The sequence below is a fragment of the Pseudorca crassidens genome, chromosome 18 (assembly GCF_039906515.1).
Source record: "Pseudorca crassidens isolate mPseCra1 chromosome 18, mPseCra1.hap1, whole genome shotgun sequence".
NCBI classification, from domain to species: domain Eukaryota; kingdom Metazoa; phylum Chordata; class Mammalia; order Artiodactyla; family Delphinidae; genus Pseudorca; species Pseudorca crassidens.
Genome location: NC_090313.1, coordinates 73,821,980 through 73,844,002, shown reverse-complemented (window position 1 = coordinate 73,844,002; position 22,023 = coordinate 73,821,980). Strand labels below are relative to the sequence as shown.

General features: G+C 41.2%; 1 protein-coding gene across 10 annotated transcripts in view; it reads left to right on the top strand.

Annotated features, from left to right (window-relative positions):
- The window catches only part of MTUS2 (microtubule associated scaffold protein 2), a 494,370-nt gene that overhangs the window by 413,678 nt on the left and 58,669 nt on the right, over positions 1-22,023 (top strand). The window contains exon 1 of one of the 10 annotated variants that reach the window (XM_067713580.1): positions 19,921-20,295. The exons of the other annotated variants lie outside the window; for them this stretch is intronic. Coding sequence (XP_067569681.1) covers positions 20,242-20,295 — 54 coding nt within the window. The 5' untranslated portion in view covers positions 19,921-20,241. Of the gene's footprint in view, positions 1-19,920; positions 20,296-22,023 lie in introns of those variants that run through there. 10 annotated transcript variants of the gene reach the window in all.

Sequence of the window (22,023 nt, the reverse complement as noted above, 5' to 3'; positions counted from 1 at the left end):
GAAGTAACAACTGACACTGCAGAAATACAAAGGATCATGAGAGATTACTGCAAGCAACTCTATGCCAATAAAATAGACAACCTGGAAGAAACGGACAAATTCTTAGAAAAGCACCACCTTCTGAGACTGAACCAGGAAGAAATAGAAAATATAAACAGGCCAATCACAAGCACTGAAATTGAAACTGTGATTAAAAATCTTGCAACAAACAAAAGCCCAGCACCAGATGGCTTCACAGGCGAATTCTATCAAACATCTAGAGAAGAGCTAACACCTATCGTTCTCAAACTCTTCCAAAATATAGCAGAGGGAGGAACACTCCCAAGCTCATTCTACGAAGCCACCATCACCCTGCTACCAAAACCAGACAAAGATGTCACAAAAAAAGAAAACTACAGGCCAATATCTCTGATGAACCTAGATGCAAAAATCATCAACAAAATACAAGCAAACAGAATCCAATAGCACATTAAAAGGATCATACACCACGATCAAGTGGGCTTTATCCCAGGAATGCAAGGATTCTTCAATATATGCAGATCAATCAATGTGATACACCATATTAACAAACTGAAGGAGAAAAACCATATGATCATCTCAGTAGATGCAGAAAAAGCTTTTGACAAAATTCAACACCCATTTATGATAAAAACTCTCCAGAAAGTAGGCATAGAGAGAACCTACCTCAAAATAATAAAGGTCGTATATGATAAGCCCACAGCCAACATCATTTTCAGTGGTGAAAAACTGAAACCATTTCCTCTAAGATCAGGAACAAGACAAGGTTGCCCACTCTCACTACTATTATTCAACATAGTTTTGGAAGTTTTAGTCACAGCAATCAGAGAAGAAAAATAAATAAAAGGAATCCAAATTGGAAAAGAAAAAGTAAAACTGTCACTGTTTGTAGACGACATGATACTATACATAGAGAATCCTAAAGATGCTACCAGAAGACTACTAGAGCTAATCAGTGAATTTGGTAGAGTAGTAGGATATAAAATTAATGCACAGAAATCTCTTGCATTCCTATACACTAATGACGAAAAATCTGGAAGAGAAATTAAGGAAACACTCCCATTTACCATTGCAACAAAAAGAATAAAATACCTAGGAATAAACCTACCTAAGGAGAAAAAAGACCTGTATGCATAAAACTATAAGACACTGAAGAAATACAAACAGATGGAGAGATATGCCATGTTCTTGGATTGGAAGAATCAACATTGTGAAAATGACTCTACTACCCAAAGCAATCTACAGATTCAGTGCAATCCCAATCAAAGAACCAGTGGCATTTTTCACAGAACAAGAGCAAAGAATTTCACAATTTGTATGGAAACACAAAAGACCCCGAATAGCCAAAGCAATCTTGAGAAAGAAAAATGGAGCTGGAGGAATCAGGCTCCCTGACTTCAGACTATGCTACAAATCTATAGTAATCAAGACAATATGGTACTGGCACAAAAACAGAAATATAGATCAATGGAACAGGATAGAAAGCCCGGAGATAAACCTACACATATATGGTCACCTTATCTTTGATAAAAGAGCCAAGAGTATATACAATGGAGAAAACACAGCCTCTTCAATAAGTGGTGCTGGGAAAACTGGACAGCTCCCTGTAAAACAATGAAATTAGACAGCCCTCAGAATGGGAGAAAATATTTGCAAACCAAGCAACTGACATCGGTTTAATCTCCAAAATATACAAGCAGCTCATGCAGCTCAATATCAAAAAAACAAACAACCCAATCCAAAAATGGGCAGAAGACCTAAATAGACATTTCTCCAAAGAAGATATACAGATTGCCAACAAACACATGAAAGAATGCTCAACATCGTTAATCATTAGAGAAATGCAAATCAAAACTACAATGAGATACCATCTCACACCAGTCAGAATGGCCATCATTAAAAAATCTGCAAAGAGTAAATGCTGGAGAGGGTGTGGAGAAAGGGCACCCTCTTGCACTGTTGGTGGGAATGTAAATTGATACAGCCACTATGGAGAACAGGATGGAGGTTCCTTAAAAAACTAAAAATAGAACTACCGTACGACCCAGCAATCCCACTAGTGGGCATATACCCTGAGAAAACCATAATTCAAAAAGAGTCATGTACCACAGTGTTCATTGCAGCTCTGTTTACAATAGCCAGGACATGGAAGCAACCTGAGTGTCCATTGACAGATGAACGGATAAAGAAGATGTGGCACATATATACAATGGAATACTACTCAGCCATAAAAAGAAATGAAATTGAGTTATTTGTAGTGAGGTGGATGGACCTAGAGTCTGTCATACAGAGTGAAGTAAGAAAGCGAAAAACAAATACTGTATGCTAACACATATATATGGAATCTAAAAAATAGTTCTGAAAAACCTAGGGGCAGGAAAGGAATAAAGACGCAGATGTAGAGAATAGACTTGAGGACATGGGGAGAGGGAAGGATAAGCTGGGAAGAAGTGAGAGAGTGGCATTGACATACATACACTACCAAACGTATAATAGCTAGCTAGTGGGAAGCAGCAGCATAGCACAGGGAGATCAGCTCGGTGCTTTGTGACCCCCTGGAGGTGTGGGATAGGCAGGTTGGAAGGGAGATACAAGAGGGAGGGGATATGGGGATATACGTATGCATATAGCTGATTCACTTTGTTGTACAGCAGAGACTAACACACATTGTAAAGGAATTATACTCCAGTAAAAATGTTAAAAAAAAGATTTACCCGCCTACAGACTCTCATTAAAGGAACTTACAAATAACAAAAATGAGAAAAAATAATCTCAGAAAGAAGGTCTGATTTGGAAGAAGAGATGTTATGTCTGGAAATGGATGTGTTATAAGCAGTCAGCACTTAATGAGGAATGAAGGAAGAACCCCAGTAAAACAGTGGGCGGCAATAAAGAAGAAATAAGGATACAGACTGCCTTGGAAGAGCTTATGAATTGATTGAGACCTTAAGAACATCTCCGAGTGGCACAGAAATGATGAAATGATAAAGACCCAAGGTTCTGGAAAAGAGGAGATTGTGTGATGTTATTACTGCGGCATATGTTTAATAAACTGAAAAGACCTAATATCTAATCAGAGAAGATAGTAATCTCTCCTGGAATCTCTGAAATCTGGCCTTTTTTCTTCCATGGACTGAATAGAGGGTCGTAGGATGGCCCTTTGTCAACAACAGCCAGAGTTAATGCTGAAACGTCATCATTAGTTATTCATTCCTACGAGTTAAACAAACCCTCTCCCTAGGATATAGTATGCATAGCAGTTCAGAGGTGCACCTGGTGCTTTAGCAGAGTGGGCCTGGGTATCGTTTTTAAAATTTCAAATCTTATGCTCTTTGCTATTACTCAGAAGAGATGGGGCAAGCCCACTTTCCACATCTCCTACTTATCTTTTTTCCCTTTGGTTGTTTGTCTTTTGCATGTTGATTTATGATAAATTATATATTAGAGACGTTAGCATTTTATCTATCATAAGCGTTGCAAAAATGTTCTTTGATCTGTAGATTTCTTTTTACTTGGTTATGCTGTCTTTTAACATATATAAGATTGCTTTGCTCTGTAGTCAAGTCTATGACTATTCCCTTTATGTCTTATGGGTTTGATTTCATACTTAGGAAGACCTTCCATCCCCAAGATGATAAAGATACTCATATATATTTGCCACCAATACCGTGATAGTTTTAATTTCAATGTTTAGATCTTAAATCCATATGAAATTTGCTTTGGTATGTGGTTTGAGGTAGTGGGTTCACCTTTTTGTTTTTCCACGTAAGTAGTCTATTGTCTTAACACCACTGATGGATACTCCGTTACTTCCCATGGATTTGAAATGCCACCTTTATTATATTATGAGTTCCAAAAGGTACATTGTTCTGTTTCTGCCTCCTTTTGTTCCATTGATCAACTTACCTGGGCCAGACCAAACTGTTTTAATTACTGTAGTTTAGTTGATAGAGATAGAGATATCAAGCATTTCCTCATCACTATTTAAAAATAAATTTCATGGCTATTCTCAGGCATTTTTCTCTTTCAGTTGAATTATTAAAACAACTTGTCAATTTTAATAAAAAATGGCTCATTGGGATTTAAATTTTAATTGCCCCGGATTTGGAGATTAATTTGAAAAGAATTGACATCTTTACAATATAGGATCATTTAATCAAGAGCAAAAAATGGTATTACCTCATTTATTCAGGAATTAAGTTGTGTGTGTGTGTGTGTGTGTGTGTGTGCATGCGTGTGCACACACGCACATGTGTCTGTGTCGATATCCATACGTTTTCGTATTGGTACTGTACATTTCTGAATATGAAATGTGTGCATGGGTTTGTTCCTCCTTTCAACTTTCCGCCCACAACCACCTATATAAGAATCACCAGTGATATGCGAGTGCCTTTTGATTATGTCACTGTGCTGGGTACCCAAACCCCAGCACCTTGGCCCCGACAAATTTGACCATCAACAGACAAGAACTCTGCCCAGTGGCATGTTTTGTCCTGGAGAGTGTCTGCTTGAACCAGTCAGAGCCTCTCTCTTAGGGATTTTGTTTTGAGATATAGCAATAGAATCCGCAGGGGTAGTGGAGTCAAGAAGCTGAAAAAGAGAAAGCAGTGAGCAAAAGCCAAGAGGCAGTATGAGTAAGCATAAAGCACGTGATAAAGAAAAGCATTTAGAGGTGATAGTGGGCATCAGCTGCAGTAAAGCAAATACAAAATATAGGAAAAGCTGAATCATGCGTATGGCAGAGTTGCGAGTGTGGGAAGCAGGGAACACCTGTTACTGAAGGATGAGACGATCACTGGGGCAGCCTCTTGAATCGTCGTATTATCGAGCCACCCAGAGCTGTTTTGTCTCTTGTGTATTCCAGTCTTCTATGAAGTTGGTCTGTGATATTGTTTTTCACTTCTCTGTATTTCTTTCCAATAAATGCCCATAAACTTAAAGCTCAGCTTTGGGAGGGAGGGCAGGGAGTTAGATGCATGTCCTCAAGCTACCATCTTAAATGAAAAACCTATTTCTCCTACTTAGCAGAAAACCTTCTTCGTCATGAAGAATAAGACTAATAAGCACGATCTCCCTCACTTTCTCCCACCCCTGCTCTCCTGCAAACATACCTCTCTATTACTCCTCCCTTGTTTCTCACCAGTCTCAGGATGAGTAGCCCCTTCGTCTGATTCAAGTTCAGTGTCTTCTCCCCCCACCTCTTGACCCCATGCACACAGGCTTGTGCTCTTGATTATAATCCCTGGCCTCTACTCTGGGGGCTTTGCTCGTCAACCACCCTCCCTACTTATTTCTTTAGTTCCTCCTTCCTTCCTGACCCCTCTCACCCTATAACAGGTACAGCTCCTGTCACGCCCCCTCTCTATCTGTGGTCTGATCTTTCTGCTCCTTCACCCATCTTAATCAGCTTCCTGTGGGTGCTGCATTCATGGAGGGCATCCCCAATGATGTCCGAGTTGCCGGTGGTAAAGGGTATTTTTCAATCCCTATCTAGACTCTCTTTGCTGATCATTTTGGTTGTGCCTTAATTCTAGAAACTTCACTTCCTTAGCCTCTGATATCACACTCTTCTGATTTTCCTTGTTTTCTACCACTTCTTACCATTTCTTTTCTCTCTTTCTTTTTAAACTGAGCTCCTCTTTTTTATCCCATCCCTGGATAATCCTGTCCTGGTTACTAGGCTACTACTAAGGGCTGCCCAGACTCTAGCCCTGAGCATCCCAATGTGTACATCCAGCTTCCTGCTTGTTTCCGCCCAGCTGCCAAGAACATCAATTCAGCAGATCTCAAACAGTGTTCCCGGGCTTCCTGTAATACCTTCTCCTACCCTTGTTCACTCTATTTCATTTTGGCACCACCATCACCTAAACTAGGAAACTGGTAGTCTTCTCTGTTGGTGAATTCCACGTGTCACCTTGACTAGGCCATGGGGTGCCCAGGCATTTGTTCAAACGTTATCTTGGTGTATGTGTGAGGATGTTTATGGATGAGATTAACATTTGAAATGGTAGACTGAATACAGCAGATTGCCCTGTCCGCTAAGGGTGGGCCACATCCAATCAGTTGATCCAGAACAGACTTTTACTCAGAAAGGCTGAGTAAGAGAGCATTCTTTTGCCTAACTGCCTTCAAGCTGGCACATTGGCTTTTTCGTGCCTTCAGACTCGATCTGAAACATGGGCTATTCCTTGGTCTTGAGTAAGCCCGCTTTCCAACTGGACCTGCACCACTGGCTCAGGCCTTTGAACTCAGATTGGGAGCTACACCATCTGCTCTCCTGGGACTCCAGCTTGCAGGCGGCTGACTGTGAGACTTCTCAGCCTCCATGACTGCATCAACCAATTCCTCAAAATAAATCTCTTCTTATATTTAAAACATACGTATATATACACATGCATATGTATATACACATGTATATACATTATACATGTCATACATTTTCTGTGTAACTGTGCAGATGCATATATATAGGATATGTAACTGGAGATATGTATATATCTGTTGGTTCTTTTTCTCTGGAGAACCTGGACTGATACACCCTCCTTGCCTTATGCTCTCCAGTTTTTTCTCATGAATATGTATACTTACATCTATATACCTTTCTTACGTCTACTTATCTTGTCTCTCCAGGACACTCCATCCACAGTCAGTCTATCTAGTACTTCACCTGTCTCAAGTCTTGATTGCTTGAGAAGGAGCTACCTGAAATACCAGTCACCATGTCCCTTCCCTATTAAGAACCTTCCAGCAGCCCTCCAGGGTCACAGGGTCAACAAAATAGAGCCAAGCTCCTTGATTTGAGCGTCTAGGCCATTACCTGTCCCCTGCCTGCCTCCCTGGCTTTATTTCTTTCCACAGAAATCCCATTTTAACATTGTCCTTGGAGCCACCGGAGGCTTCCCTGGCTTACTTACCCCAGACGGAGACCACCGAACGGATAGATTCAATTCTGTGCTAATGCCTGAGTCAGCCCCGTGTCCTATCAGACTCCCTGAACCACCTCTAGACTTTAAACCTACATCATGGACAGAATGAGGAAGGGGAAGAGGTTGGGTAGAAAAAAGATGTGCTTCATTCTTTTTCCCTTGGGACTTGTCCTCATGACAAATCAGAATGTGTAAAGCAAATAGCTGCCCCGTCACCAAAAAGGAGATGTGCTCAAAGTTGTGCTTGTGGCTAAACTTCTGATAAACGTGAAATCCGGGTTTCCTTCTGCCTTCCTGAAATCTTTCTGCCCTGTCTCCTGGAATCCTTACTTAACTCCAAATAAGAGGTCACTGGAGATTCAGTAATAGCATGTTTTGTTTTTAAATGTTACATTGAGTTACTAAGCTTCAAGAAGCTTTTCTTGTTGTTCACCATTGCTATATTGATTGTGGAACTAAATTTTTTATCTTTTTTAAATACTGACCAGTAAATCTTCAATTGTTTTTCATATTTTCAGGAAAATAAAATAATCCAGCTTATAGTCAATGACGGAGGAAAAGTGCCTGGTTTTTTTGCCACTGAGGAGTAGTTTAATGTTCTTGGGGGAATTTGTGATTAATTTCATTTGAGTAATCAGCACTTATAATCATGTTAAATAGCATGGCTTAAGCATTTTGATTTGCTGCTTAAATAATCTTATCAGAATCCCGACAGATTTTTTTTCAGCTTTAAATCATATTGACAACCTGTTCTTGACTTTATTATCCAAATATGAGGGTGAGGGCTTTTAATATTTATTTATTTGGTTGGGCCAGGTCTTAGTTGCAGCAAGCAGGCTCCTTAGTTGCGGCTCCAGGGCCCTTAGTTGTGGCTCACTAGCTCCTTAGTTGCAGCCCGCAGGCTCCTTAGTTGTGGCGTGTGAACTCTTAGTTGCAGCATGTATGTGGGATCTAGTTCCCTGACCAGGGATCGAACCCGGGTCCCCTGCATTGGGAGCACGGAGTCTTATCCACTGTGCCACCAGGGAAGTCCTGAAGGTAAGGGTTTTTAGAAATTTTATAAGCAGCAAAAATTTTTAAATGAAAGTGTCCAGTTTAATACTGTTTCTTATTTATTGGAACAGAAACCCAAATTACATAGCACAGCCCACCCAAAAAAGTTAGCTTCTGAGGTTCTGTATTTTAATCCTGCAGAGTATAAGTGACTTATAAAACCTTTCAGAAAAGAATTGGCATATTTAGTAGTGAGAGAGCAGAATCGTCATCTCTGCAGGTTTGCCATGACACTGGAGAATGTCTTGCTACAGGTGAGGTTCTTACGCATGTGAAGTACTCCAAACATACAGAAAAGTATAAGGAATTATTTAATGACAGGTATGTGCTCGTTATCTAAGTTTTGTTTTTTGGTTTTTTTTTTTGCGGTACGCGGGCCTCTCACTGTTGTGGCCTCTCCCATTGCGGAGCACAGGCTCCGGACGTGCAGGCTCAGCGGCTGTGGCTCACGGGCCCAGCCGCTCCGCGGCATGTGGGATCTTCCCGGACCGGGGCACGAACCCGTGTCCCCTGCATCGGCAGGCGGACTCTCAACCACTGCGCCACCAGGGAAGCCCGTGTTAAGGTGTTTTATCATGTCAAGAAAGGGTCCTTCAACTCCTGTTTTCTTGAGTGCTGTTAACAGGAATGGGTATTGAATTTTTGTCAAAGTCTTCTTTCAGCATCTATGGAGATAATTATATTTTTTCCCTTTGATCTATCAATATTGATTTCCTAATATTGAAATGACCTTAAATTATTGGAATAAATCTCAACTGGTCATGGTGTATTATTTTCTTTATATGCTATTGGATTCTGTTTGCTAATATTTTTTTTTCAGTCCTTTTGTATCAATATTCACGAGTGACGATGATCGGCAAGTTTTTTTCTACTTTCTTTGGAGTCTTCATCAGGTTTAGGTATCAAAATACTCAATTTATTAAAAGAATTAGGAAATTTTCCTTTATTTTTGCCTCAGTATTTTGAGCCAGTTTTCTATTTGCTGCTGTAACAGATCACCACAAGCTTAGTGCTTTAAAATAAAACAGATTTGTTATCTAACTGTTGTAAAAGTCAGAAGTCCAGAGTGGGTCCCCCTGAGCTAAGATTGAATGCAGGCTGCATTCATTTCTGGGGGTTCTAAAGGAAAATCCACTTTCTTGCCTGTACCGGCTTCTAGAGGCTGCCTCTAATCCTCAGTTCACGGTCTTCCACCTTCAGAGCCAGCAATGGTTTTTCTCTTATCGCGTTTCTCTGACATTGACTCTCCTACCTCCCTCTCCCACCTTTAGAAGTGCCTGTGATTACTTTGGGTCTTCTGGATAATGCAGGGTAATCTCCCTATTTTAAGGTCAGCTGATCAGCAACCTTAATTCTGCCTGCAACTTTAATTCCTCCTTGCCATGGAGCATAACATAGTCATAAGTTCTGGGGATTCTGACATAGACATCCTTCTGGCGAAGGGAGGCATTATTCTGCCTGCCACAGTCTTCAGTGCTCTAGATCAATTTATAGAACACCGGAACAGTCATATCTTTGAAGGTTTGATAGAAGACCACGGTGAAAATATCTGGGCCTGTTGTTTTTGTGTGTGTGTGGTAGTGCTTTAATCTGTGGAAATTTGCTCTGTTTAAACTTTTTCTGATGGGCTCAATTTTGGTTATCTGTATTTCTTTAGAAAATTATCCATTTAATAAAGGATTTCAAATTTATTTGTATAGCGGCCTGTTACAACTTTTAATTCTTGTTTCTGTTTTCTTGTCATTTCTTATTTTGTTTGTACATTCTCTCTTTTTCCTTGCTCAGGTTAGCTAGTGGCTTGCAATTTTGTTAACTTCTTTCAATTAAATCTACTGGTTTCCTATTCTCTACTTCATTAATTTCTGCTTTTGCCTTTACTCTTTCATTCCCAGGGCTTTCTTTTGGATTACTTTGTTGTTGTTTTCAGTTTTTTCAGCTAGGTATATGAGTCATTTATTTGCATCCTTTCATTTTTCACTTATGAAAGCATTTCCAGCTATGAGTTGTCCTCTCATAACTGCTTTAAATGTATCCCATGTGTTAGGGGTTTGGTGATTTGTTTTTAAAACTTTAAAAAATTTCAATTTGTATTTTCTCTTTCACCCAAGAGTTGTTTAATGGGATTGTTTTTAGTTTTGGGTTTTTTTTTTTGCGGTACGTGGGCCTCTCACTGTTGTGGCCTCTTCCGTTGTGGAGCACAGGCTCCGGACGCGCAGGCTCAGTGGCCATGGCTAATGGGCCCAGCCGCTCTGTGGCATGTCGGATTTCCCGGACTGGGGCACAAACCCATGTCCCCTGCATTGGCAGGCGGACTCTCAACCACTGCGCCACCAGGGAAGCCCTGTTTTTAGTTTTGATTAACGATTTCTCTTTTCATTTCATTGGTTAATAATCTCTACGTTTATTGCGCTGTGATCAGAGTATTGCTTGTAATATTTCTCATTCATGGAACTTACTGATGTTTCTTTATGATCAGTTTTTATGCGTGGTTCAAAGGCTCTTGACAAGGTATATTTGCTTAAATTATCAAAATATAAAGTTCAGTATATATCCAAAAGGCCTACCTAATTGATTCTGCTTTGTTTGTTTATCCACTTGATCTGTCTTGAGCTGGGAGTGGTAAATCTGCTTCATAAAGTTGGTTACTTTGTTATTTGGAGCATAGATATTCATAAGTATTTTATTTTCATTGTAAATTTGGCTTTTAGCATTAAAAGGTGCCCTTCTTTGCTGTGTTTAACACTTTTAGGCTTGAATTCTTATTTGTTAGATATCAAGATTGCTGCTTCTGCTTTCTTATTGTTTTCATTTTCCTGGAATACCTTTATCCATCCATTTATATTTTGCCGTGCTGAATCATTTTGTATTATATATCACATGAATACAGCATATAGTTGGGTCTTACGTTGTGAGCTGAATTGAGAATCTTTTTCTTATAATTGGTGAAATTAGCCCATTACACGCATCGATATGGCTGATACGTTTGGTCTCAATTCTATCATAATGTTTTATAATTACATCTATTATGTTCTGTTGATGTGTTTCTTTTTCTAAAGCTGTATATTCTTTGCCCTTTAAGGTTAAAGAATGGAATTTAGGAACATTTTATTTTTATTTTAGTGGTTACCTTTACACTTACACCTTTTTCAGTGTTCCCAGTCCTGTTTTCTTATCTAACCTTTGACCATCTGGTTTGCCAGTTTTTAATTGTATCCTTTAACTCCTACCTATTGCCTTCACAGCAGCCAAGGAGCTTAACTTAACCTTCTTTATCCTCTTCCTATTTTCTAGTTTTCCTCTTCCTAGTTTTCTTTCTTACTAGTTTTTTAGTTGCATTATTTCTTTTTAGTTGTCACGACATATAGAATTTGTACATTAGTCTTCCATCCTCGTACTCACGTTTGGTTTTGTCTTAGATCTACAATTCTGTGCATAAATCCTTACGTCAGTCCTTTTGATGAAAATTTCCCAGTCATCTCTCAGTTGAATGACACACAAACTCTAGGCTATTCCTTCAGAAAGACTCATAGGTACAAAATTCCCTACGTCCTTGTGTTTTAAACTTTCTCTATAGCCTTGATACTTGGGGAGCTTGACTTTTTAGAAAGTCCTTGTTTTATATGTTCTTTCATTAAGTTGTTCTTTGTTCGTCTTTAAATACTGCTCCATTGTTGTCTTACTTTGAATATCTAACATTTCTGCCCTTGTAATTAGGTGATCTTTTTGCCTAGAGATCTTGATTTTTTTTCTAATCTCTAAATTCTAACAGACTTAGTAGAAGTTAAACATCTTAGCGTTGTTTAAATCTGGGCTACTTTTCCCAGGTACCCAGTGTGTTTTTTCAAAATGAAGATTCAATTCTCTGAAAAGCTTTCTTACAGTGTTTTTTTTAACATCTTTATTGGAGTATAATTGCTTTACAGTGGTGTGTTTGTTTCTGCTTTATAACAAAGGGAATCAGCTGTACGTATACATATATCTCCTCCCTCTTGTGTCTCCCTCCCACCCTCCCTATCCCACTCCTCTAGGTGGTCACAAAGCACCAAGCTGATCTCCCTGTGCTATGAGGCTGCTTCCCACTAGCTATCTATTTTACATTTGGTAGTGTATATATGTCCATGCCACTCTCTCATTTTGTCTCAGCTTACCCTTCCCCCTCCCTGTGTCCTCAAGTCCATTCTCTACATCTGCATCTTTATTCCTGTCCTACAGTATGTTTTTTAAGTATCATACCTGTTCCATTATTTTGTTTTTTCTCTTCAGGAGTCTAATAATATGAGTATTAATCCCTCTTTATCTGTTTTTCATTTCCCGTATTTTCTCCATGGCCCTTTTTTAATTCTTTCTTTTTCTCATTTTTATTTTCTTGTTTGCTTTTCTGCCTTTTAAAGTGCCTTTTATTAAATTTTCATTTTAATTTATCTTGCTTTGAGTACTTTGTAATTTAATCTTTATCTTTGAGATCACTGTCTTTTTCTTCCATTTCAAAATTCAATCAATAGCAGAGGTGTAAGAGGTGGTCAGATTCTTGGGCTATTTTTCAGGGAGAGCTGACAGGATTTGCTGCTGGACTGTATGTAGGATTAGAGTTCATTATATTATTTTCAAAGAATTGTGGTCACCTTCACTGCAAGTGCAGACTTTTTGCAAACATCATGTATACTCACTAGTTGTGAGGCACCTACCATTTCCTTCCCTGAAGTGGTCGCATATTTGAGAATCTGGGCATATGATGTAGCATAGAAGCTATGGAGCCGAGCCGTTGGTTGGAGGCCATGTGGCAATCTCCAGTGAGCATTGCTGATAACGTTTAGCGACAGACCCACACAGGTAAATGGCCAGGGTCTTCTCATCAGTGGAAAAAGAGAAAGAGGAAAATAGTAGGGGGGTTGGGAGAGTCAGCTTTCTCCCACGCTTAGGCAGTAAAGATAACAACGCGCAGTGGCACGCTTAATGTCTTGTACTTCTTCAGAGCTGCAAATCGAAAGAAAGGTCCAGGCGGATGTCAGAGCGGTTTCTCTGTCTTTGCTTGATGATATCTATGCAGTTGGGCCTGAGGATTAATGTTCTGCAGGGGTCGTAAACACCCCCCACCAAACATTAGAGCAACAGCTGTGTTGTTCCCTATTAGCAGGTCTCTATGTCTTGAAGTTCTTCAACTTTAACTAGGATGAGTCTGCTCAACGTTTAATGTATTTATTCAACGTGTACCGGTACTTACTGTGTGCCTGGTGCCGTGCTGAGTGATAAGGATGCTGTCAGGTCCTTAGAGGCTCTCTCGGAGCTGGTGACCTTATACAGGAAGGCAAACAGGTCAGAGAACTGTTTGATTGCCATGGTGAGAGGTGCTACAAAGGAAGAGTAGAGGTTTCTGGGAAAACCTTCACCTAACTGAGGTGCTGGGGACTAGTCTTAACAAAAGGAAGAAGCCATATGCCGAGTTCAGTGAGTTACACATCATTCCCATTCCTGCAGTGATCCCGTCTGTCCTTGGAGAGGCTGCTGCTTCATCATGGTATAGTAAGAAGGGCTAGGGCACTGGGATAGACACCTAGGTTGGTCACAGACACCATTCCAGTGTCCAAGTCCTTTCACCCTTTCTTTATAATGGCCAGTCAGTCGCACTGCTGATGGATATTCAGCTTGTGGTCCACAGTGACCACCCTTCTTATCTAATGTATGTCAAATAGACAGATGCACTTTGCAGCTTTGCCAACTGTTGCCCATCTCTGTATCTGATTCTATCAGTTATCCAGTCTTGTCCAGCCTCTTTATCCAGCTAGTAAAGGTCATTTTGAATTTCACGGCTCTTACAAGAGTAGACAGCTCTTCTGAATATAATGCAGAAACTTAAGGAGGATACCTCTCCTGCAGTCATCCTAGTCACTGACTTAAAAGGAAAAAAAATAAAGGTACTGTCAAAGACTAACAGATTCAAAACAAAAAAGATTGTCATACCTAAATAGCAGCCTTCCGACTTGGGTATTACAGAAAAGTGACAGCTCTTTTGACAAGTATCTAAGAACAGAATAGTATATATGTCATTTGTTTCTTTTTTTTAATACTCTTAATATTCTAGATCCTGGTTATTACGTGAAAGGTGTTTCAGAGCATCTATTGTCTGTATGCAAATGATTGTAACCATCAATTACTTCCAGTTTCAAAATTTCTGTTTCATATTTTCGCTTTCCAGCCCGTTCCCACCTCATTAAAATCTCTAGATGGCTTGTGTCTGGTAAATGCTGTGCCTATTTTCCTGGCGTCCCCTTTGCTGAAATCCAGTGCAAGAGCTGCAGCCCATATTTTAGATGCATGGAGACAGGAGGGGCATGGGCGGCGGAACCACAATAAACAGATGGTTGCCTTGACAGTCTGTAAGAGGCTCTCTCATGATCGTTTTTCATGGTTTTTCTTTTGAAATAAGTAGTGAGACAGACATACAGTTCTGATCTCGTTGACCTCCTGCACATGGCCCATGGCTGACAAACGCACGAAACAACAAAACGCTTCTGCCAGGAAGCCACGATCACTGGGTTCCACTCCTGCGAGGTCCTTCCCGCGTCCCTTGAGGCAGTGGTCACGGAGACCAAGTCCCGAGGCAGACTCCTGGTGCCGTGGGTGTGAACTGAGGGAGGCACAGCAAGGGGGCGGGATATTTTGGGGAAGGCAGATGTAAACAATTATGATTACATGGAGCAGAATGTCATGAGCAAGAGCAAGTACACACAGTGATGTGAAATCAGAGAGAAGGAGAAAATTCACTGCAGTGGAAGGATCAGGCAGAAGAGGTGAAGCGGCACCGAGGGGACAGCGCAGTCGGGTTTGAGCCGAGGGAGCCTTGCGTCTGATGGGTGATTGGGGCTGGGGGATAGGTCAGGAACTCCAAGTTCAAGGAAGACAGAGAAACAAGAATCATAAAACTGACTATTTTAACGTTGACTTATGCCCAAGGTTTCTACTGTGTCAGTTTAAAGTTATTCGTACATTGGTTTGTAAATGTACCTTAAAAAAAAAAAAAAAACACTACAGTAGAGGCTCTTGCTCCAAATTCTGAAAATGTGGGGCAATTTCATAAGTATGTTTGAATTTCTTTTATATTTTTATATACTCACATCCCTCATCCAGATTATAACACAGACTTACAATTATGTAGGCCTTACAGATAAAAGCACAGTGGTAAAGACACAGCTTCGGAGTCAGATCTGAGTTCAGGACCCCACTCCATCTTTTCCTCGCTTGATGTTTGCATGGCAGGATGTCCGATCTCTGAGCCTCATTTTCCTCATCTGCAAAATGAAGACGATAATAGGGCTGATTTCGCGTTGCTCTTTGAGGGTTACATGAGCTGTTTGCATGCAAGCCCTAAGCACAGTGCCTGGCATCTACTAATGATCAGTTAATGTTCATCATTATTTATTGCTCTAAAACATCACGTGTTTATGAGGTTTTCTCTGAAGAGGTATCCCAGTAGACCTTCTTATAACTTTTCTGAATGTTTGTTCCTACTCCCATGCAAAAAAATATATACCAGGAATAAAACTCATCTCAAGCTTTTTTTAAATATTAGGAACTAAAATGTCCCAGATTTCATCAGGCTGCGAGGTCACAGCTTCCTTTGTGCTAAATTACAATAGTCTAATCCCCCATTCTATATGCCTTCAAGAAGTTCAGCCTTTTCTTCAGATATCTATGCATTTGGGGAACTCTTTAGAAAATTCCTATGCCGGCCCTTGGCTTGGGCATGTTGTATAGGCCAGTTGATCTCCCCCAAATTGAGTTTCATTGAGCACTTTTTCTCATGTAAAGGCCCCAAGAGAAGGAGCTGTTACTGTCTCATTCCATCCTAAGGCCCCATCTTGATTTCTTCATGACATCTTCCAAGGACATTTTGTCTGAGGGAAGGACTACTTCCTTCAAGGGAAATCTCAGTCCAAACAGGTGGCCCTCAAAAGACAACGAACAACACGGGATTTGTGATGTGTAACTCCCATCCCCAACTAGAAGGAACCAGGGCACCTGGAGGGGAGGGATGGCTGGTCCCAGATCTGTAGCAGGAAACATCCCAGGTGAGCCTAAGATACCGTGTTGTGTCAGAAAGCAAGAAAGGGAGACGAATGAGTTGTGTCAACAGGACACAGGGGCTATTAAGAAGGTGCTCCCATTGGTCAGAGATGAGATAAACTGAGCATCTAAAAAGGGTAATAAATGCAATCGACTAAAACACATTGCGTATATTAACATAAAAACATGAATTTATAATGATGTTTGGAAGAAGTGAGAGAAAGCAAATAACCTCATTGGGTACCATTACAACCCCAAGTCTTTATTCAGAAAATTGGCACTTAAAGGGAAAGGAGTGAGCATTTATCCCATCTTTCCTGTACATCCTGTATTGCTGGGAATTGAAATCGCCCTAGTTGATGAAGAAAACTTCTTTTCTTATATAAAAATTCTAGCCAAGAAATGCAAAAGGATGATAGAGTCAGAACATCATGTTGTAACTCCTAATGAAATAATCGATTCAGGTAATAATCATTAATGAAAGCATTAGATGAGCTGATGATGGGGAACTTTCTAATGGAAGAGATGAAGCCATCACATCTGATTCACTGTAGTGTCACTGACGATGGAACCCCCAGTCATTGTGTGCTTCCCGATGGGTTGCAGGGTCATGTCCACAGTATCACATCCGAGGTATTGTTGCCCAGGTACATTCAACCTCGAATCTCATCGAGCCGCAAGAACTGAATTTTATTTACAGGGTTGTAAGAACAAGGGAAATGACACTACACGGAAGCAAAGAGGCAAGTCCAGAATGTGGGACATTCTATAAGCCAAACAACCCAGTTTCTGAACAAATCAATGGCGGCAGGGAGATAGGAAGGGGAGGGTGGGCCCTACTGGTTGATAAAAGAGGCCTAGGAGACTTAACACCTAATGTAATATGTGAACCTAGTTTGGGTCAAGAAAACCAACTGTAAAATAATTTTGTTTCAGAGAAGCCAGGGAAATGTTATTACAGACTAAGTGTTAGATGCCAAGGATATATTGTCAGTTTTGTTCGGGGTTTTAACGGCATTGTGATTATGTGAAAATGCTCAGAATTTTCAGCAATGCATACTAAAATATGTAGGGCTTGACTTTAAAATACTTTAACAAAAAAAAAAAAAGAAAAGGGACAAGTGAAAATAAAGTTTCAAATCTTGATAATTGCTGAATCTGGGTGATGGACGTATGAAAAAAAGTTTAAATAAAAAAGGGATAGATGTAACATATGCGCCAACATCTTGGTAACTGTTGAAACTGGGTATATGAAGGTCCTTCATATTTATCCCTCTGTTTTTGAGTACATTTGAAGTTTTTTCACTGACAAAATAAAGACGGTGTAACTCTAGGACACTGGTACATTTCTCAAAATCTGGGTTGTTTGCTCTGAGATCTCACCATGTGTGCGATTTGAGCACAGCCAGTCCCGGGCCCCTTGGCGCCCTCTGTGCACAGGAAGAGAAGCTGAATCCATCTTTCTTTGGGCAGCCTCGCCTCTCACCCTCTCTCCTGTGGGCAGCAGCGGGAGCAAGCATGCTCAGACCTTGCACAAGAACAAGCAGTCATTTTCTAGGACGGTGCAATCTAAATCCTAATTTAGAAGGAAAGGGTGTCCTCAGGTGCAGAAAAGCAATTCTGCCTGAAGAAAGCCTTCTGCACGCGGCGCTGGCCAGCTTCTTAGAGCCCCCCTGCCCTGCTGCTCCACCCACAAGAAAGGCTTTGCTCTGTTTTCATGTGATCAGAAACTTACTGTGCAAGGACTGCCTACGCCCAGGGGAGTGCACGCCACCACTTCTTTATTTTTATCTATCGTAAAATGCACATGACATAACATTTACCACTTCAGCCACTTAAGTGTACAGTTCAGTACCATTCAGTGCAGTCACATTATGAGGCTCCAGCCTCTAGAGCTCTTTCCATCTTGCAAAACTGAAGCTCTGTCCCCAGTAAGTATCTCCCCATTCCCGCCTTTCCCACAGCCCCTGGCAACCACCGTTCTACTATCTGTGTCTAGGAATTCGACGACTCTAGGGACCTCATGTAAGTAGGATCATACCGTATTTGTCTTTTTGTGACTGGCTTATCTCACGTAGCGTGAGGTCTTCCAGGTTCATCCGTTGTAGCATGTGACAGGATTTCCTTCCTTTTTAAGGCAGAATAATATTGCGTTGTATGGATGGGTACATTTTGTTTATCCCTTCATCCATCGATGGACACTTGGGTTGCTTCCCAAGTGTCCTGGTTTGTGATCAGTGCTGCTATGAACATGGGTGTACCAAGGCATCGCTTCTTGCAATATCAAGTTTTTCTCCCATGGTGTCAAAAGCCTCCAGCAACAGCTCTCAGCCCAGGTTGAAGCTCAAGGTCCTGTCAGCTCTTCTCTCTCCGAGAGGTCTGCCTGAGCTCACTGCCAGAGAGGGCAAGCCTGTGTGAGAGGGAGGCACCTGTGTACCTCCTGACATCAAAGAGCCCAGGCGGTGGCCACTGCCTTCCCCTGATACACTTTGTCTGAAAACAATAAAAGTAATACATTCTGGCAAGATGGTAAACAGTGGAAATTCACTCCCTCACCCCTATTTTCCATTCCCCAAGGATCAGCTGCTGTTGGATGAACGGTGGGATTTTTTCCAACAGATTTATTGTAGACATATACAAACGCATATGTGTGTATAGTTCTGCTTCATTTTTCATAAAAGTTTCCATACACTGGAAAGGTGCTAGATATCGAGGGTGTTCCCATTTTTATGCTGTTACAAGTGATGCTAAACTGAATATGCTTATGCATACACTCTCGTATATATGTGTTACCGTAGGATAGAAGTCGATCTGTTGGGTCAAAGTGTATGTACATTTAAAATTTTGATAGAAACAGCCTAAAGAATTATACCAGTTTACCTGTTAGTGCTAAAGAAAGATTTGAGTTTATTCTTTCAAGTTCGGGACAAACATTCTGGTCTGTTGTTATTTAATCACCAAATACCCTTGACCTCTCTGCAAGCAATCTAAGTCGCCTGTGCTACTTAATTAAAATCGGCTTGGAAAAATCTCAAGTTAGTAAGATTACCTAATTTTTACTATTGTCTGCTTCCAGTCTTAGGTAAATTTAATGGGCAAAAATGTAATTGTATACTTCTGCAGACAGTAAATTTCAGGATTTCTCCCCTGAGATATCAGGAAGTATAAAGTTAATTTCATAAATATTTGCATCTCTCTCAGGATTACACAAACATATTTTTAAATACCACGTTTCTTTTGAAATTAAAAAAAAAAAACCCTTCGCTCCCACCCCTGTCCCTTTTTGATTTTGAACTTTTTGAAAAATTACAAATCGTCCAGAAAGATCCAGTCCGCTAAGACTTTTATGCTGATATGCCCACGAGATATAGCTGCCCACACCCCAATTTTAATTACTTAAGCCACTTGAATGGTTTGGTCTGTCAAATAAGACAAGCGATTTCACGATTGTATTTCAAATATAAAGATTTCCTCCAATGGGGCAAAACTGTTTGTGGCACACAAATTTGAAAAGGAGCAATGGGTGGTCCCCTCCGCGCCGCCCCCCTCCGCCCAGGCAACGATGCCCTGAGAGGCGGGTTACATGGAGGAAAGGCCGTGTATTATGCATCACGTTTATAAGCGTCTTTACTTCTCGGGAAAATAGAAAGCCAGTATTTGAGCAGAGCCACGTCTCTCGCAGTCCTCTCTGTGGTCCTCAGCCCAAGCATCCCTGGAAAACCAGCCCTTTTGTGTTTCCTGCGTCCTCTCCAGGCGTGGCTGCGTCGCGCTGGGGCGCGACCGCGCGAGGGGGAGGGCCGGGAGCGGCGCGCCGGCTGTCCCCTCCGGGAGGTGGCATTGGTAAATGCTCGATTGTTACGCGACGATTGATTTGCCTCACTCTGAGGATTCCAGTGGCAAAGTGACCCTCCCTCCAACTGTCCCCTCCCTTCCTGGCTCCCGCCCTGCCTCTCCCCGCAGCGGGAACCCAACGCGGCCGCCCCGCGTTCCTCCTCCTCCTCTCCTTCCTCTGGTTCCCGGATTCCAGAAGTTATTAGGAGAAATAAGGTAGCCGAGGGGACCACATGGAAGTTGTGACAGCTCCCAGCGGCGCGCCCCTCTCGCTGGAGCCATCACCTCGCCTTAGCGATTACCCGCCGACACACTGAATGAAGGAGGTCCCCTTGCCAGCCAGCCTGCCGAGATGGGCCACTGCTGCTGCAAGCCTTATAACTGCCTTCAGTGCCTGGACAAGACGGTACTTTGCCTTCCCTGTCTCTCTCTCCCTCCCCTCCTCCTTCCAAAGGGCAGAGAGAAGGCCAGAGCCAGCGCCTCTGTCCCTGTCCCCGGCATGCGTGTGCACTTGTCTTGTGGGTGAGCATGAGGCCGCCCTGACTGGCTCCCGGTGCCGAATGGGAGCGGTGTTGGCAGAAACACCAGGGTCTCCCATACTCTGCAGTGCCTTACATAATTGCCTTCCTGCAGTCTCAGATGTAACTGTTGCATTCTCCTGAAACAGGAGGGCTCTGCTCCAACATCTTGAAATTCAAACTGCCAAGAAATCCTTGGAATATTCTTACTGCATTTTAATGTACCTGCGAAATCTAAGACGGTCCAGTGGGGAATTTAGATTAGCTAGACGTGTTTCCCTTGGCCAACTGGTAACTTTGAAAGTTTGCCACTCTTTTTGACAAACAGCACCCATCCTTGTAATTTCTGTTCTTAAGGTCAGAGAAGCAAGCACCGGCCCAGTTATTCTCTCTGTACGTGTTTGCCTCACGTAGGGGTGAAGAACATAGAGGTGAAAACTTAAGAAGCTGGAGAGCCTGAGGGTGTGTTCCAGTTTTCACTGGAAGGAAAATTCACAGCCAGGGAATGGAGAACAGAGTGTGAGCAAGCATTGTATGACAATTCCGACACAAAGCCTCTTTGCTTTTGACATTTGCCTGTGAGCTTGCAGAGGGATTAAGATATGCTTTGAATTTCACTATTAGAAATGTGCTGGCATTCCTAGTAGTGATATAAAATAAAATATATCACTCTTGTCTCTGTGGTATATTTTATTATCACACACATCTGGATTTCTCCAAATGCATGAAATGGAGTTTAACGAGAGGTTGAAGTTGCCTCCTTTCTACTCATGGGCGTCAGCTGTATGGCTTGAGGTATAGTATGTGACCAGGTGAAGGGAAGTGAATGGCTTAATATAAAACACATTACGAGGAGGTCACTTGGGAACATCTTAGTTATCAGTTGTGTCTATGAACCTTGACGTAAAGGAGGGTTACGTACCACCTAGGAAAGTTAAACTGATGCCTTACAAGTCCCCTGGTCCTTCTCTTCCAGTAGAAATAACTATCTCAGTGGGATTGGCTTTTGCTACCATGACTAAGAACTGAGATATTTATGTACGCATTTATGTGCTTTTGACAAGTAGAAATATGCAACATTTGCACTCAGTTATCTGCAGATCCAACGTGGAAGTGATTAAGCCCTTTTTTCAAGAGAAATGGTCACCAAAAGGTGTTGAAGGAAGCCTTGTAACAGTGATTATTATAAAAGGGAAGGATTTGCTACAAGTACAACAATATTATAATGTTCATATTTCTAAGCTCTGGTACAAAAGTTTTCGAAATAGTAGCCGATTAAAGGTCTTTTTAGAGAAAATATATTTTGAAGTGAATCCATCCTCCTCTTTTGTTTCAAATCAAGTTGTTGAAAACTATTATCCCTGTGTCAATCTTTAAATTGGAGATTTTAGGAAGATAATTAAATGTTATTTCATCGCAGTGTGATGTTTAAGTGACTTGCAAATGTTTTAGCTTTGAAACTTCAAACTTAAGGCAAATTATTCTTTCCTGATGCAAACTTAAAAGCTTACACAGCATTTATAAACTTTCTCATTAAGTTTACACCCTCATTTCTTGATGTTTCTTGGTATATTTTAGAATGGTATTCCCATTGGTGGTTTTATAGATGTATGTTC